At 31.2% G+C, this 18517-nt stretch overlaps 1 protein-coding gene across 1 annotated transcript; it reads right to left on the bottom strand.

Moving 5' to 3' along the window:
* Nucleotides 1–712: 712 nt before the first annotated feature.
* Nucleotides 713–3169, bottom strand: LOC133287411 (G-type lectin S-receptor-like serine/threonine-protein kinase SD2-5). The gene has a single exon (XM_061485011.1). It carries the CDS (start codon nt 3167–3169, stop codon nt 713–715), a length of 2457 nt encoding a protein of 818 aa, XP_061340995.1.
* Nucleotides 3170–18517: the final 15348 nt, after the last annotated feature.

Here is an 18517-nt window from a genome sequence, read left to right as displayed (position 1 = left end):
TAAAAATAAAGATACTTGACCATTATTTTAAGAGGAAAATACTATTTTTTTTCGGCTGAGTGAAAAAATGGTGGAGCCGACCTAAATTTAAAAACAAAAAAAAAATCAAAAAAGGAATGCACAGCTTTTTATGGTGAGAGCAAAAAAAAGATTAATTTTACTGCAGCAGGATATTGCATATATTAAAATATATATATATACACACACAACGCAATAAATCTGCACAATCGTTGAAATCTGTATTTTAAATATTTTCCTGATTTTTTTTAAAAAAAAAAAATAGAATAGAATAGCAGATAGGAAATATGCAAATTTTTTTAAAAGAGAACAAATATACTTATTTTCGTGAAAGGTTATAGTTCATCCACATTATTCACGTATTTTTTTTTTAATTTCTAAATTGAAAGAAAAAAAGTATTCCATTTTGCGCTTATCACTCTTGGCCTTGACAGCTTCCTTTGATTAATCAAAATTCGGAATTCCCCCCCTATACTACTAGTAAAACTGCAAAAAGAGAGAGAGAGATAGATCAAGTGCAGATTGATTATGGATGGCGATTTATATTACAAAATTTGAGGAACTTGAACAAGATTCACAAGAGTGGGATACATGAAAGCCCAATACATGAGTAGCTAAACCTGAATAACTATACCAATTTTCTCAATATTACACCACCCCCTCAAAATAAAGAAAAGAAAAGAAAAAGCTAGTGTTATCTTGGTCCTGAAAGACGAACCGCAGAGAGATTAGCATCACTATTACAGTCTGATGGGCCTGAAGAAGTGGCCCCTTCACTGGAGGTTCTGAATACAGTGGAGTAAAGGCGAGAATTCAAGGGGTAACTTGTTGGTGGCTTAGGAACAGTGCAAAGACCCTCCAGCATTTGTGCAACTTTGGTCATTGAAGGCCTCAAAGACATGTCTTCTTGTATGCACCACAATGCAACTTTGATAGCACAATGAACCCTATCATCACGATCATTTATTTTCAACTCTGAATCAAGAATATCTTTCAGCTTCCCTTCTTCCATCATCTTAAAAGCATAATTTGGGAAATGGGACTTCTCTGTAGTTTCACTCGGATCATAATTTTTCCTTCCCCCAATGATCTCTAGCAACACCATCCCATAGCTATAAACATCACTTTTCTCTGATATAGCATAGTTTGTTATCCACTCCGGTGCAAGATACCCCCTTGTGCCCCTCAGTGTTGTAAAAACATGACTTTGTTCTCTATTCATTAGCTTAGCCAGACCAAAATCTGAAACTTTTGCCATGAAATGATCATCCAGAAGCACATTTTCTGGCTTGATGTCACAATGAACAATTTTTGAGTCACAATCTTCATGCAGATAAGCGAGTCCTTTTGCTGTTCCAAGAGCTATATTAAACCTAGTATCCCAATCCAACAGAAATTCTCCTTTGTTTTTCTTGAATATCCATTTATCCAAAGAGCCATTGGCCATATAATCATAAGCAAGAAGCCTATGAGTTCCATCAGAACAGAATCCTCTGAGCCTAACCAAATGGAGGTGATGAATGCTGCCAATGATGCTGACTTCAGCTCTGAACTCTTTCTTCCCTTGACCAATACCTTCAAGCTTCTTCACTGCTAGTTGAGTCCCATCTGGTAGAACTCCTTTATAAACTGACCCGAAACCCCCTTGTCCTAGCTTCACTGAGAAGTTATTAGTTGCTGTTTCAAGATCTTTGTAGCTGTAACGGATTGGCATACCAGTTAAGTTCTCTAAGAAATTGTCCTCTTCTGAATTCTCTCGAGGAGACTCAGGCAACTTTGGTTTTTTTCTGCAGTACCTAAGTCCTGCATAGAGCAGAAAAGAGATGACAAAGAATGTTACTAGCACAATGACCACAACAACTGTGGTGTGCTTACTGCCACTTCCACTACCCCCACTGCCAGCACTTCTATCACTCGAGACCTTAATGTAAGAAACATAAACTGAATCCGTATCAGATTTCTCAAAGCTTCCTACACTGTCCAACAAGAAACAGCTCCCTGAACTTGTCTGGAAGAACATAGCAAGGCATGAACAGTTTCCACGGCAAGAAGTTTGGCAACCAGCCAAATCGGTTTTCGAAAAGGGTTGAAGGAATTCAAGCGCAAAGTAATTGAGTCCATCATCAGCTTTAATGAACTCTATAGAGTTTTCTGAGTTATTATCACAAATAGAGACAAAACCCGGATTGCAACTGGGAAGAACAGAAGGGCAGCTACACTTCTGATTGCCAGTGCATACGTTATATGGATCACAAGGTTCTGGTGTGCTGCAAGCATCTTGTGGTATTCTCGTTGGAGAAGCCACATTTGAACCTCCATTGTCGAGATTAGAGAAAGTGATGAAGCCATCACTTCCCAAAACAGCAACCCAAGTGGCATTTGTACCTGCATCGTCAGAGAAAATGAATTGCCATAACAACGATTTGTTTTTATTATCATAGAACCTCCAGGAATTTGCACTAAGGGTTGCTGAAGCGACCGCATCACCATCTTTATTAATGGTTTTGCGGTTATCCTTCTGCATAGTCCAATAAGGTTGTGGAGTTGGGAAACCAGCGGAGAGAATGACATTGCCAGATTTGACCTCAAGAACATAGGTCAAGTTGTTTTGGCTAGGTTCACTTGTGAGTTTCATTCCCTCCGTGAAGTCCTGTGTTGGCAACAAGGTATCTGTTGGATGGCTGAAACTCTGCCAAATCACTGTACTATTATCATTCCCAAGCAAAACCAAATTTCCAGTGTCCTGCAATTCCATTGAAGAAACTCCCTTGCCACTTGTATTTGTAGACCACACCACAGTTCCATCTTTCTGTAAGAAAGCATTACCCTTATCATCAAACACAAATTTATCAGAATTGGAAACAGGAAATGCTCTATTTGCAGTCCAAACCACCGTGGAACTAGCCACGTGGAACACCCCTAATAGAAACTTGGTGGTGTTATTTGCGGTGGTGATAAAGCCAAAGGCAAATTCTCCCTTGTTTGACACGAGGAACTGGCCATTTCTGTCAATCCAATTCATTTGAGAACCTTCAAAACCGGGTGAGACCTTGCCAATATACAAAACACCACCCAAACAGACTTTAGACAAAAGGATTATACACAACCCCAGTGTAACCATAATATGGAAGATAAACCAATGTTTTCCCATGTTTACACAACAACCAATTGCTATTTGGGGATATCAGAATACTAGAAAGAAAACTCTAGAAGTTGTATAATAGAATTCATCAAGAAGAAAAAAAAACAAGACCCAGAGGCTGAATTGGCAAATAAACTTCCTCCAACTCACACCCACGCAAGTTCAAATCAAACCACTTAGAAATCTTAACTACATACCTCAATAAGACCAACAAAAAAATAAGAAAAAGAAAGAAACTCGTGGAGCAGAAGTCAGGACAGGACAACTTGAGGAAAAGGCCCAACAAGGACTACTCGGCAAGGCACTCTTCATTTGACCATGACACGTGAAATGATAGCAAGTTGCAATAGGGATTAAAACAGAAACAATGAATGAAGCATAACAATAGGAAGGATTTGAACTGTGAAGACAAACAGTACCCTGGTTTCTATGTGTTTCTGCCCCACCGTCATAAATGATGGTTTTAAACTTTAGATCTGACTTTGGTTGCTTCTGTCCTTTAAGGAGCTGTGAAACACATGAACGAGGTGTTTTTCTTCTTCTCCCTCTTCCTTTTTGTTACTATTTTTTTGTTGACGGATCCAAGAACAACTCTTCTAATGTTTCGTATAGGAAAGAACTGGGTACAATATTTTAATCAGTTTTTATGTTAAATGTCAATAGGAAATTGCCTTTATGATTTATCCCAGGAACACAACACCGCTAAAATAATGTAGGAAGTCTTCATTAAAAAAAATATAGGAAGCCTCCAATTGTATAAGAAATGTTATAATAAACAGCAAAAACGGGGGGGGGGGGGGGGGGGAGAAAAGAAAGAAAACTTATATCATAGATGCATTTTCATAATAACAAGTGGGAAATCATTATCTCCTTCTACATGAGATAAGAACTTTTTTCTACACAAATTTCGTTTTCCGTGCCAATTAATTTTTCTTTTCTTTTTTAATTTAAAATGTGGGACCCACATTTAACTTATCTCTACTTTTTTTCTCTCCTACTATCCTACAACATAAGAAAATATGCACCCATAATCAGTGCTTGTATTTTACTACTATTTCGAATGCAGCTAGGAAACATGCAGTGCTTAGAGTGGTAGTATAATTAATTAAAAGGATGATTTTGATTGTGCAAGTTGGCTCGTTAATGTATTGTTGTTTATTTTCCTATGATTTAATAACAATTGATAGCTGATAGCTGGAGGCTGGTGAGGAAGGAAGGTGAGATTGGGAAGGCTGTATTATTTGTTATATTAAATATAAATTAATGAACGGATTTTGTTGCGTTGGTAGTTTACATTTAATGCAGAGCAAGACGAATGTGAGGAAAGCGTCAAGGCTTGTGCAACTAATGCAACGCAAGTTGAATCAGTGAGCGGGTCCCTTCTACCATTTTTTTTTTGCATTCGTTATTCAAATATCTTTATAAACTTTAACTCTTTAAGGATTACGTGATTAATCTCGAATCGGAGTTTAGTCTCTGTCAATTTAACTTTTCATTCTTCACCAAATACATATTTGATGAAATCAAACTCAGTTCCCTCTCATCTTAGTCAGCTTGTGTGGTCAGCTATAGTATCTAAACTATAGCGGTTGGTCCTTTTTTCCATTTTAAACTCGTTCTTGTTCAGTGGCGGAGCCAGGCTCCAATTGGAGCCTAGGTCAAAAAAATTGGAAGCATAAAAAATAGTTATAATTTTATTAAATATTCTTTAATTTTATTGAATATATTTTAATTTTTTTATATAAATGGAAATAGAAAACATAACTTAATACAACTTATCCGAATCTCTTACCAAATATATCTTAATTTTTTGATTGGACCAAATTACAAATTTTAGCATGGGCCAAATTATAATTTTAGACTGGGCCAAATTATAATTAAGGGTTTTCATTTTATCCTTTAACATAACACAACAAACTTTCCTACCCTCACAACATTTTGTGGGGCCCACACTTTTTAAAACAAAAAAATAAATAAAAAATTAAGGCACGCAAAACGAATCTCTATAACATTACACAATCACTTTTCCTACAACATAACTTTTATAAAACCCTATAATTAATTATATAATTATACATAATAAGTACAATTTGTTAAAATTTAGCCTGGACCGAGGCCACCCCAACTAACAAGTGGCTCCGCCAGTGCTCTTGTTAATTTTTTCCTTTTTTCCTTTTTTTTTTTGTTCTTAATCATAAAGTTTTGGATATGTGAGAGATTGTTTCATTTATAAATAAAAATAAAAATAAAACATATCCGGATCTTGCATAGCCAATAGGGCCTACGCGAAATAGTTCAAAGCTTGTTTCTAGTTAAATTTTATAAGAATAAGCTTGGTTTATAAAAAAGCGTGACAATTTTCTTAATTTAATAAGTTTGTATTATTTTTAACTCGTGATTGCTCCACCATGGTTAATCAAGTTTAATTTTTTTAAAAAAATTATATTTAATTAAAAAATATTTACTAATTAAAAAAGTTAAAGTCAAATACATATATATCTAAAAGTATAGGATTTCTCACTTCTGCAGCGATAGCAGATGAAATTTTTTGCAACAAATATATTTACACCAGGATCCGCATGCGGATCTTGACATTTAAAAAAAAAAAAAAAAAATCCGCATGTGGATCCTAACTTTCTATGTGTTGCTGCAAAAATTTTCATCGGGAGTGACATAAGAAGTATATTTGCCCAAAATATATTAGATTATAAATTATATATATTGAGTTAGAAACAAATGTATTCAACATATGAAAGTTAAAGTTTAATTCATTGCTCACCAAAAAAAAAAAGTTTAATTCCTTTTGATAAAAAGTAATTTTTTTAATTATTTAGTTTATAATTTTTTTTTGGTAAACAATATAAATTTTTATTTAGCTGTTAACAAATCAATTCATGAGTAATTTGCAATATGCTTCAACTCATTCGGGCCTTAAGGAGAATTTATAGTAATACTATCCACTAAAAAAATTATAATAATACTTATAAATAGTTTTCATGAAAGAATGTAACTATAAATTAAATTTAAAAGTCTTTTATTCGATCTTGTACTAATTGAGTAAACCTTTATTAACAGTTTGTCTAAAACTATGTTAACTCACGGTCATACAATCCATAAGGTAATGGTAAGTTAAATAATGCTATAAACACTTACGCATACATGACTTCAGGTTTGTACATTTTTTATTACTTAATTACTCCTTCTCTATCTTCATTTTATACACATCTATATTTTCATTCTGTCACCTTAAGAAAATGTACAAAAACGTGTCTTTGAAAGTTTGATGTATTAAAAAAAGGAAAAAAAATGTTTTTCTTTTAAAGTATATAACTTTGTGTCATTTTAAATCCTAACTGTTAATTTCTGTCAATCAATAGTTATAATTTATTATAAATTACCAATAACTAATAAATTTGACACAATAAATTATGAGTTTTATTTTTCTTATGTCAAATAAGATAAATTTTCTCTTCTGCTCTCACAACAAATTGTGGGATCAACTTTATTTTTATTTTTTAAAAAGGATAAAAAAACAAAACATGAAAATCGAAGTGAGAGTAGGAGATAAAATTTCTCTTATGTGACATAAGAGAAATAAAACCCATTAATTATAACAGTTGATTGATGGAAATCAATGGTTAGGATTTAAAATGACATAAAGTTATATCTTTTAAATGGACAAATATTTTTCCCTTTAAAAAAAAATAGTCAGGCTCAAACACACAAAATAATTTTGTTTATTAATTCTTTTAATTGCTTTAAAATTATATATTTCATTTGAATATTTCACACGGACATAAAATAAATTATTTTAATTAAATTTGAAAAAAATAAATTTTAAAAAGATTTAAAAATAAAATACAAATTAATTTATCATTGATTTAATATAATCCTAAATTTTAATGATTTGAGTATCATGCTGATCACATCAGCATCTACGTTTGAAGGATTTGACATGGCTTTATTTTAATCAGATTACAAAAGATTAAATGATAAATAAACTAATTATACAATTTTATTTTTAAATATTTATTTACATATTGTATATAAATATTTTAATTAAAAATAAATATGCATATAAGAACTATTATTATTAAAATATTAACATTAGAGGTACAATTCAAAACCATTATTAAGTTACACTTGACTCTATCATGAAAATAAAATTTAATTAAAAATATCCCTTATTTTAAGTCTATACTTTTAAAATTAAAAAAATTAAAAATTCTTAACGATATGTTCTTCAAATACTGTTACACATTACACTTGTTTTGATTTTTTTTTAACCCTTTTTTTTTCACCTCGAATGAAATTCTACTTATGTCAAAACTCAAATTATGAAATCACATAGAATTTGGTTTAGAATTAGCATTTGAATTCTGGGGTTCAAATCATGGATTTGGGTTTTGTCGTTATTAGAAAGATCCTTTGGTGATTTGGCTCTGTAGTAAATTCGAAGGGCAAAGTTAAATTTTTAATTGGTTATGGTGTTCACCATATAAAAAAGGGTTTGTATTTGTCATTTAATATGACACAACAAACTTTTCTACACACACAATTCATTTTGTGTAGGGGTGTCAAAACGCGTCGACACGACACGAATTCGACACGACACGAATTTTTATTCGTGTCAAAATCTTCAACACTGACACGACACGAATTTTTTGCGAGTTGACACGACACGACATGACACGATTAACACGCAAAATAAGGGTCAAAATAGTAATTGACAAAAAAAATTTAAAAAATGGATCGATATTAAAAAAAATTAAAAAAATAATAATAAAAAATTAAAAATAAAATAATTTAAAAAAATACGGGTCGACACGAACACGAATATATCAACACGAACACGACACGAATTTTTTTGCGGGTCAACCCGAACACGAATTTTTGTATCGTATCGCGGGTCGACCCGCGTGTCAAAACCTATATTGACACCCTTAATTTTGTGGGGCCCATACTTTTTGAAGAAAAAAAAAATTACGGCACACAAAACGAATCTCTATAACATTACACAATCACTTTTCCTACAACATAACTCTTATAAAACCCTTATAAAAAATGCAAAACCCTCAAATCTACTTAGATGGTTATAAGCGGGTTTCGATTATTTTATTTGAGGTAGAACAAATTAATTATTTTTTTATAAAAGAAGCCATCATTCTTTTTAAAATAATTTACTTCAAACATGTTATAAGTCCATCGACGGTAGGGTGTGTGATTCCACCATTACCTAATTTAATCCAATCGGGGAAAAATAAACGTAAAAGTTCGAGCAATGGACCATGTGCAACTTTCATATTTTTTTTTATCTTGTTGCCCCATGATTCAAAAATAAACGTAAAAGTTCGAGCAATGGACCATGTGCAACTTTCATATTTTTTTTTATCTTGTTGCCCCATGATTCAAACACATTTCAAAAGTCCCGATATTAAATTATTAACGTGATAGCAATATACGGACCTTTTCTTTGGTGTTTGGTAGAATCATGAAACATATTTCTACCATCGTCCTATTAATTATTTTTATTTTGATTAATTGATTGATTACAGCAGTATTATTATTATTATATTTTATTTCAGGATCTTAATTATTTTTTTGAGGTGAGTAAGATTTTTTTAAATAATCCTGATTCAGGCAAGAGAGGAGCCTATACAAGCAAAAAAATTAATATATAATTATTTTCATAAATAAGGGTCTCTTTTTTCTCACGTTGCAAGAATATGAAATTTTTTTACAAACTATGTACTCCGAGAGTAATACGTAGTTATAATATAAGAAAGAAATAATTTTTAATATTATAACTATGTATTTCCCGGAGTATATTGTTATAAGAGATATGGGAAAAAAAATCTTAATATTATAACTATATACTCCACGGAATACATAATTTCAGGAGAACTTCAAATTTCGAGAGAACCTCTGTGGCGCTCTCTCTCTATATATATATATATGAAGAATAATATAAATTATTAAATAATATAATTACTTTTCCTTGCATGATCTCCCAAATTGGCCAAGAAGTACAAAAACTATCGCTATTAAACCTAAAAAAAATGCTGAAAATGTGAATAATTGGCGAGATGTTCAAACACTAAGTTCTTGGTTAACCAAGAACCGAGTATCTAGGTTTCAATAGCAAACATTTAATGATGTAATGTTTAAAATCTCCACACACACAATGATGTAATGTTTACGTTCCGTGACTCAGAACATGTGCTTATTTATTGGAACATTAATCATCACTTGGCGAAACTCATGATGTGCATTCGCTCGATCTCATTGAGATTGTGGAACTAAAAAAAATAAAAATTAGAATACGATGTTATTAATGGGCAATTATCGAGAGAAAAAAAAATCTAAGTTAAGCTCAATTGTAGGGATACTGTCCACGCGAATGTCGCATATGTTAAGTTTGTTGAGTCCGTGGATACTTGGAAATTACTAATAAATTAACACCTCTAAGTCTCCATAAAAGTATTTTGTTATGATTCGTGTGGATAACGTATATTAATATTGTAGATATCATAAATTTTCTAAAAGAAAAACATGTTTAGACCAAAACAGAAAATATTATATTTTAAATTACAATCTTCTCGAAATAATTTTTTATCCAACTTTAGTAAATTTTAGAAATATGTATTGACTAAATAATTCTGTTATTATTACAAAAAAAAAATAAAAAAAAAAATTCTGTTATGAGTCAAACTGATAAAATAAGTTAGTTTTGCTTTTAATAAGACTGTTGAAAATTTAATGAGATAAGAAGTTATTAATTAATTTCTAAGTAAATGAAAAAAGTGAGTCAATAATCCATTGTAAAATAAGATAGAGTTTCTGCTCTAAATAATTTAACTACAGGAATATTTTTGTCTTCCATTTTATGCTACAAGTAAAAAAAAAATCCTCAATTAATTTACTATGATTAGAGGAAAATATTCCGATTCAATTCTTCTATTAATGATAATGAATATGTTGGATCATATTGTGTCTAGTTTTGATAATAATAATAAGTAAAACAAAATAATTATCTAATATTTTTGTTAAGTTTTTGAAATGTGTTGAAAGATTTAATAGATGATAAATTTTTTTTTAAAAAAAGTGAATGCAGTAAATGATATGAATCATAATCATGTCTTGGATCACATTAATTTAAAGTTTAAAAATTAGGAAATGAAGATAGAATTTTTTTATTTTTTTTTAACATCGAAGATAGAAAAATTTGCTTCTTAATCTAAATAGATTTTTTTCCATACCAAAAAAAAAAAAAAAAGATTTTTTTAAGATAAATTTTTTATTTGAAAAAAGGAAAGGTTAATTTGATGAAGCCTCACAGAATAATTATTTTTTTATTCGAAAGTTTTGACTCTATTTGAAAGTTTTGGTTCTATTTCCTTAGATCTTGAAAAGCTAATTTGAAAATATTAATTATATTTTTAATTTTTTTTTGAAAAATCATGATAGGCTTGAAAAAAAAATTAATACAAAATTTAAAGATTTTTTCTAGCAAATGATTTTGAAAAAAATATATATAAACATCATATTGTGAGTCTTTGTTCCTTAAGGGAAGCACATTGAATAATCCTCCTCCTAAGTTTCTTTTGTAACTATCTGCTTAATGATTAGATGCATTTAGGGACTGTTTGGTAGGGATACTTTTTTTTAGAATGTCAGGAAAGTGATACTGGGATTTGTATTTATCCATGTTTGGTAAGAGCTTTTGTAAAATTTTCTTAGATATCTGATTTGGCCAGGATTTGCAACTATGTATAAATTCTGTTAAAATTTTCCTTTTCAAAATACCACCAAATAAGTGGTATTTTGGAATACTGGATGATAGAATTTTGACATTAAATTTGTGAGACAAATCTACCCTTCCTCCCCCTTCCTTTTCAGATTCTGATTCATCAACACCAGTCCACTTGAGAACTCGGAGCTTTTGTTGGGTGGGGAGAATGAAGGGTCTTCATGGATCTTGAGGCGGAGGATGTTGTCTTGGTAGACAGAGAGGATGAGAATCAAGGATTTTGTTTTAATTTGGGGTTTAGATACCATTCCTATGCTTATGAGTTCATCACGAGTCCCATCTTCAAAATCATTTGAGTTTCTTCCATGAGAGGATGTGGAGATAGAGGCGGAGAAAGAGAAGTCTGATAAAGCGACGGGGTTATTTTTGTAAAATAATTTCATATTCCCTCTAATATTTCACAATCAACTAAACAAAACTCAGTAAATTTAACCAAAATTTTCAGTAATATTTTTGCCTATCAAACAGTTTTTTAATAACATTTCTGGACAATTCACTTTCATACTATATTCCTGATAATCATGATTCTCAGACACCAAAAAATTTCTGTTGTACCGAACAATCTTAAACTATTCTTTTGTGTTTTTTTACAGTTTTAAGTTTTTTTTTTTTTGTATTTTCTTAATTATTCAAGACTATTATATTTAAATTTGCTTTAATTTAATTTAAAAAATTTTATAAACTCAGTAAACTTAACCAAAATTTTCAGTAATATTTTTGCCTATCAAACAGTTTTTTTATAACATTTCTGGATCATTCACTTTCATACTATATTCCTGATAATCATGATTCTCAGACACCAAAAATTTTTTGTTGTACCGAACAATCTTAAACTATTCTTTTGTGTTTTTTACAGTTTTAAGTTTTTTTTTTTTGTATTTTCTTAATTATTCAAGACTATTATATTTAAATTTGCTTTAATTTAATTTAAAATTTTTTATATAACTCAATTTTTCCTTCTTGGATTCATCTCACACTCACACCAACTGATATTTAAAATTTCTTAACACTTGCATGCAAATATTTGTCGCTTGGGTGGCAACTTCTCTTTCTATCTCTTGTCATCGGGGTATGTGGTAGCGCATGAGAAAATATTTTTAGTACTTCTGTATTTCGGAAGATTCAGTATATCAATAGCAAATATTAAAAAAAAAATCATGTAACTTTACTCTCTTTTTTTATTGTTAATATCATCTGACTCTTATTTTTTCAATTTTTAATAAAGAAATATCCATTCCTATGACATTAAAGATATGCCCAACGGATGGATAGCCGAAGGGAGGTGACGATTTTTTTAACATAGAACTCCTATTCGTGGGTCCTAATGAATGGGGAGAGTGGCTTCCCCAACGAGAAGCCATTATGTTATGTGTACTCGTGATGCGAGTACTAAATGAAATTGTCCACTGGTACCATTTCATGTGAGCTATCAGAGGAGGAAATGGATTCTCAAAAAATACGATATGCTCGTGTAGGAAGATTATAATCATACAAAGATAAATCAACAGTTATAATTTATAATTACTTATTTTAATATTTTATTATTGATCCATTTTTATGTAATTATAATTCTCCACATGATTATATTATATATATTTTTGGATCCAGGTCTACCAGTGGTTGGAAACTTTTCATATTGGTATGCTACAATCCAAAATTAATTGTTCTCATCGGCATTTGGAACCAACAATCGGTAGCTTCTTGAGCCTAAACCTTAATACCATCTAAAGTTTTCACAATAAGGCATCCCAATACAATTCTTAGTACAACTAACAACCCCTTTGCGTAGTTGTTACCTTTGCTCGGATCTCTCACTCTCTCTCGAAAAATTCAATAGCCACAGCCCACGGAATTCCCACATTCTACTAATTTAACAAATTAATTAATTAATTAAGGGTTACGTTTATCTCATTTTACATGAGATAAATAACTTTTCTACACACACAAAAAAGAGTTGGGTTCCACCACTTTTTTTTTCTTCTTTCCTCTTATTTGTGGGTCTCATTTGTAATTTTATTTCTATAATGTGAGGTAGTTATTTTTCTACAACATAAGAAAAATATTTTCCATTAATTAATTTAGGATTTGGGATGTTAGAAAAAAAAAACTTGGCGCAGCTACCCTAATCGAAGGTACATGCCTACTGGTTTGATATGTGATTTACTAATTTACTTTTAAATTTTGCCTTTTCTTTTCTTTATAATCTGGATGAGTACCATAGTTGTCCACCACAATGTTGTAAAATCCGAATTGGCCGGTCAATCGGGGACACATGAATCGGTTACGTGATTGGTCCAGTTATTATATTGGATAAGTAAAATACCAGATTAGATACGATTTGACCGTTTATGATAAAAAATGGTGATCCGATCCAATTTATTTAAAAAAAAAAATTCCAGAAAAAAAAAATCATAATTAACATATTTGAGTAATATTTTTCTATAAAATATTAAAATTACATGAATTTTTTTAAGAACATAAGGGTAACCTTTTATATTTTATATTCTATATGTTAAAAGGGGTTAATCTTATTATATTTTATATTGTAAGTATGAGAAATATTTAATTAACTAAAAATGTATTCACACATAAAAAAATTATATTATTTTACATTTTACTTATTTGAAAAATAGATAGAAAATATATTAATAAAGGATAGTAATTAATTTTTTAAGCACTATACTATACTATAATAACAATAATAATATACTAACTTATTTTGTCATGAAATTTGGTATTATATTATGGTACAAAACAAAAATAACTTTTTTCTATTCTTAAAGTTTAAGGGGGAGAGAGAGAGGTGAGATAAATATTTTAATTTTTCATTGTCTTTTCCTCTAAGTCGCTTTGTTTTCCCTTTCGCTGTTAATCTGATTTCTATGTTTCGGTCCCCCTTCATGTGTTGTCATCTGCGCTTCTCTGGAGAGTAAAGGTTGGGTCCCCTGTCGTTCTTCTTCTGTTGATTCAAAGCCCTATTTCCCAGGGGCTGAAAGCTCTCTGCTTTTGGGGCTATCATCTAGAAGAGAAGTGAGTTCTTTTTTCGCAGATAGTTTGAAACAAAAAAATCGTAGATCCCATTGTTTTTACGATATAGCTCAACGATCCCCGGTATGATCCTGTAGCCACAAATGATCCTACAATCGAGTTGAATCGTTCATATCTGAAGGACTCATAGAATCGTACATTTTTACGAGTTTGCATGCGATCTTGATTCTTGACAACCTTGGAGCCAAGTATTAGGGGATAGACCTACAGATTATAATATATAAATATGGGAAACGTGTTTATTCTTTTGAATGACCCACATCTTTATTTTTTTTGTCAACTCTCTATTCTTCTTTATCTATTTCTTTTTCTTTCTTTAAAAGACATAAATTTACTTCCTTTAAAATGATACAGAATTTTCCCTATAAATATATATAGAAAGAGTATTGTTTGATTATAATATAAGATTAAAAAAATTTATTTTTATTTTAGTCATCAATTTTCATTTATAATAATAGTAATTTATTGAATTATATTTATTAATTAATTATTAATTTTAAATAAATAACAAGTGAAGGAAATTTGAACAATCAAATTTAAGATTTAATGAGCTACTTAATAGAGAGAGAGAAAAGCACATACACAAAACAAAATAAAATAAAAACGAGACAGTAATTTGCCACCGAGAAAGAAAACAACAATCCCCCCTCTTCTCTCATAAAAAGGAAGATAAAAACGTAGGAAATGGATTCTTTTATGTGTAATTTAACGTGATCATGTCATGTGAGAGTATCTTAATCATTAATAATTAATTCAACGGTGATGATTGTGTAACTTCCTATCCTTATACTTTTTTTCTCTCCTCCCTTATCACCATTAACTCACTCGTGTATAATTAAGATTACCTCACATGACATGGTCATGTTAATTAGTACATGAGAGCCCAAAAACGCCATATGTTATATTCAAGTATAACACACTAATCCAATCCTTTCACAAGCTTCAACAAGTGTATTTAGATTTAATCGAAATATGTATATGCAATTGCTAGATGAGGAAAAATAGACATGTAAACAATATCAATCTAAAACATACGCTCATAGTATAAAGAATTACATCAACCCAAAATCTTAAAGTGTTGAGTAAGGATTTTTTTAATGATTTATATTATTCTCTATTACACCCTCTCATGCAAGAGCCCTTTGAACTTAAAGCATAAATATTGCATAGGCCCAATTTTTATTTTTATTTTTGGTTTACCTTATACTTATTTTTTTTCGTTAAACACTTTATGCTTATTTAATTCCACAAGTGGAAGGCGGTGAATGATGATGGTCGAACTCGTGATCTTGTGATCTTGTGATCTTGTGGTGTAAAGGACAATTTCAACCCAAAATCTTAACAAGCTAGCTTTATGTTTAATTAAGCTTATCGTTTACCAAAAAAAAAATTAAGCTTATCAAAATTTTAACAAATTAAATTGTAATGGAAGATAAAAATAACAGAATAATTATATAAAAAAAAATCATGTTTATAAAAATGTCATTTAAAAATTCAAAAGAGTAATTTATATTATTAAATTGTAGGAACCCACACTTGTTTTTTTTTTTTTTTTGAAGTATGGGTTCCACAATCTCTCATAACCTACAATCACTTAAAAGTTGATGGTTTGGGATATATAGTAATTAACCACCAAGATTCTATAGCCCGTGAGTATACTGTATATTGTATTATTGTATTCCAATAGACTTATATAATTAATTGAATCAATATTATATATCAAAAGTCATGCTTTGGAAAATAATTGCTTTCAGTAACAATTAAAAATGGCTAAATGATACACTTGACTTAGTTATGTTAGTGTGCATGAATTCGTGTAAATTTATAATTGTAGTTGTTAGTCGTTGAAAGAAAAGGGGGAGATGATGGTTGGGGTTTTTCTTACGTGCTAGAGTATTTCAACTTCAAACACTAACAGTATTGGGAGTGTTTCAAAAGGCATTAATCACCTTGTCACTTTAAAGAATGTGTTAGCTAGGTTTGGTAACATTGCCAGCTTCTGAGATCTAAGAAAGATAGCGTTTTTAGTTTTTCACGAACTAATATTCACCACTTTTTTACTTAAATGTCACGCAAACACTGTTATTTTCCAATCTGCCACGGGGGCAAGTTCGCTATCCGGTGTAGCGAACTTGATTTGCTGACGTGTCACGTTTCTAGTGGACACCAACTTGATTTTAACCAAGTTCGCCTACATGGTAGGCGACCTTCATTTTTTATTATTATTATTTTTTTAAAATTTGATACTTGTTATCCATTAAAAATGTGACACGTTAGCAAACCGAGTTCGCTACACAGGGTAGCGAACTTGCCCCCGTGACATATTGGAAAATAACACTGTTCGCGTGACATTTAAGTAAAAAAGTTGGTGAACAGTGACATTTTGATCAGTGTTCCAGTTTTTCACCCACACGCAAAGGAAAAAAAAATAAAAAATTTAAACCCGAAGGGTCAACTTTGGCTGGAAATTGTGTGCTCATGTTGATTACAGCCGCGGAGTTATGTTCTAAACATAAATAAAGATTTTGTGTATAATCACACTTTTGTGTGTCTGTGTGGAGTGTGTATTACATTAGAACTGAATTATTAATTTTTAAAACTATTCATTCTCTGACGAAGTTCCATATCTTTGTGCTTAATGCTTACTTAAAAAATAACTATATCCACTTGGCCCGAAAAACATATTTAATTACACACTCTAAGTATGCTCTTATGGACATATTCATTGTATTCAATGTTAATAAAAAATCAACATGCTGATTGATTTTTATACCTCATTTAACTAGGCAGTGGAGGTAGTACATTCCTCTATCACAAATTGTTGGTGTCCTTACTATCAATAAAAAAAAAAAAAATACATTCGTCTCCAAGGTTATGATTGTTGGTCCCTTAGCATTTACTCAAGAAAAACTCATTCGTTCCTAAGAGAAATTACCAATTGCGCAAGTGCACGCATCAAATAATAAATGAGAGTTTTATGCCCAGATTATCATTCCTAGGGAAAAAGTATTGCTAATATGAATTTTAAGCTATGTTAAAGAATAAAATAATGGTTAATAGTATTGAACTGTTCTGGTTAGTCGTTTTCAAGTATCACAGTGGTGTTCCCTCTGTGACAAAAGGTTCCGATCAACTTAAAAATAATTCATCTTGTCGTTGTATACTCAAGTCCTTCCTAATTCAAAGAGGAACAACAAGTTATACGAAAAGATATTGGTTGTGGTGTGATATAGTGGATGAAAATGTGTAGAAATTAAAATGAGCGGTGACAAGATGTAATAACTGGAACAATACATTGATCCACTGTTAAACCTAATATAACCTAGGGTCAAGACCTCATCCAAAGGATTTGTTCAGGTCTTTTCATTGCCAATGTTGATTCCTCAGCTCCTGGGCTGGAATGGTATACCAAGTCCCATATTCCTATGGCAACTTCATTCCCAACGTTTGTTCTGGGCAGAACCTTCAGTGAACGAGGTGGTTCCCTATTCCTAAAGCAACTAGTGAAAGTGTTTTCATACTTTTCACCTTCCTCCTATTATTCAGCTATCTGAAATCCCTTCCTTAAGGAAATTACTTTCTCAGTCATGTTCAAGTTCTGTTGATACAAGATATTAAAACACTTAAACAACAGAAATCTCATCGAACTAAATGCAAGAGATTCAATTATAGAGTTTAACAGCTTCACAACTTTTTTATTCCAAAAGAAATTATCTCATGTTCAAAGACATAACTGAAAATATAGACATAATCTTAACAACTTGAGATCCCACAGACCCGAGATTCAAGCTGATGGAGATGAAGTGTTAGAAGAGAAATTACAAACTCAAAGACTCAATACACAGTGACTAAATACAACAATGAAAGAAAGTGGAGAAAAGTGATATTTCGCTCGTGGGGAGACTTGATGGACTGGAGAAAAGATAAGGGTGTTGCTCTACGCTAAATTTGCATGCCAAAAGCTTCTTATGCTTTGTCTGATCTTCTATTTATAGGATGGGAAAACAGTGGCAATCTTATAATTACTTCAAATTGTTCCCTGCACCATTGGATCAAAGATTTCTCTCTCTCTTTGATCAGACAATGGACTTTGAATTGAGGTGGATAAGGTTTGAGTTGAGATGTCTCTCTACTTTGCTTTCCCAAGGTTGATCCTCTGACACTCAGACGCGTCCCATATCCTAGCCTACTCTGTTGTATGTCGCGGCATCCTTTTTCTGTTTTGTTGTGCGCATTTGTCCTTTTTGGTACGTTTTGCAAATTTGAGTGGAATCAAAAAATAAAAGTAAGGGACATCTCATTACTCTTTTATCTCTTTCTTCTCTCACTATTCCATGCTGACAATCATAGTTGTAAAACGCGGCAGGGTCGACCAGGAACTTGGTGAACCGGTCATCGGACCGATTCGGGTCAAGCATTAGACCGGTCATGCATTGACCTGGACAAACCCGGTGACCCGGTTAGGTCATGCATTTAAAAAAAAAATCAAAATTATTTCA

This window comes from Gastrolobium bilobum, unplaced genomic scaffold (assembly GCF_033153095.1).
Source record: "Gastrolobium bilobum isolate Gb01-03AN ecotype WA unplaced genomic scaffold, APGP_CSIRO_Gbil_v1 utg647, whole genome shotgun sequence".
Classification (NCBI taxonomy): Eukaryota; Viridiplantae; Streptophyta; class Magnoliopsida; order Fabales; family Fabaceae; genus Gastrolobium; species Gastrolobium bilobum.
This window is presented reverse-complemented; position numbering and strand designations above follow the sequence as displayed.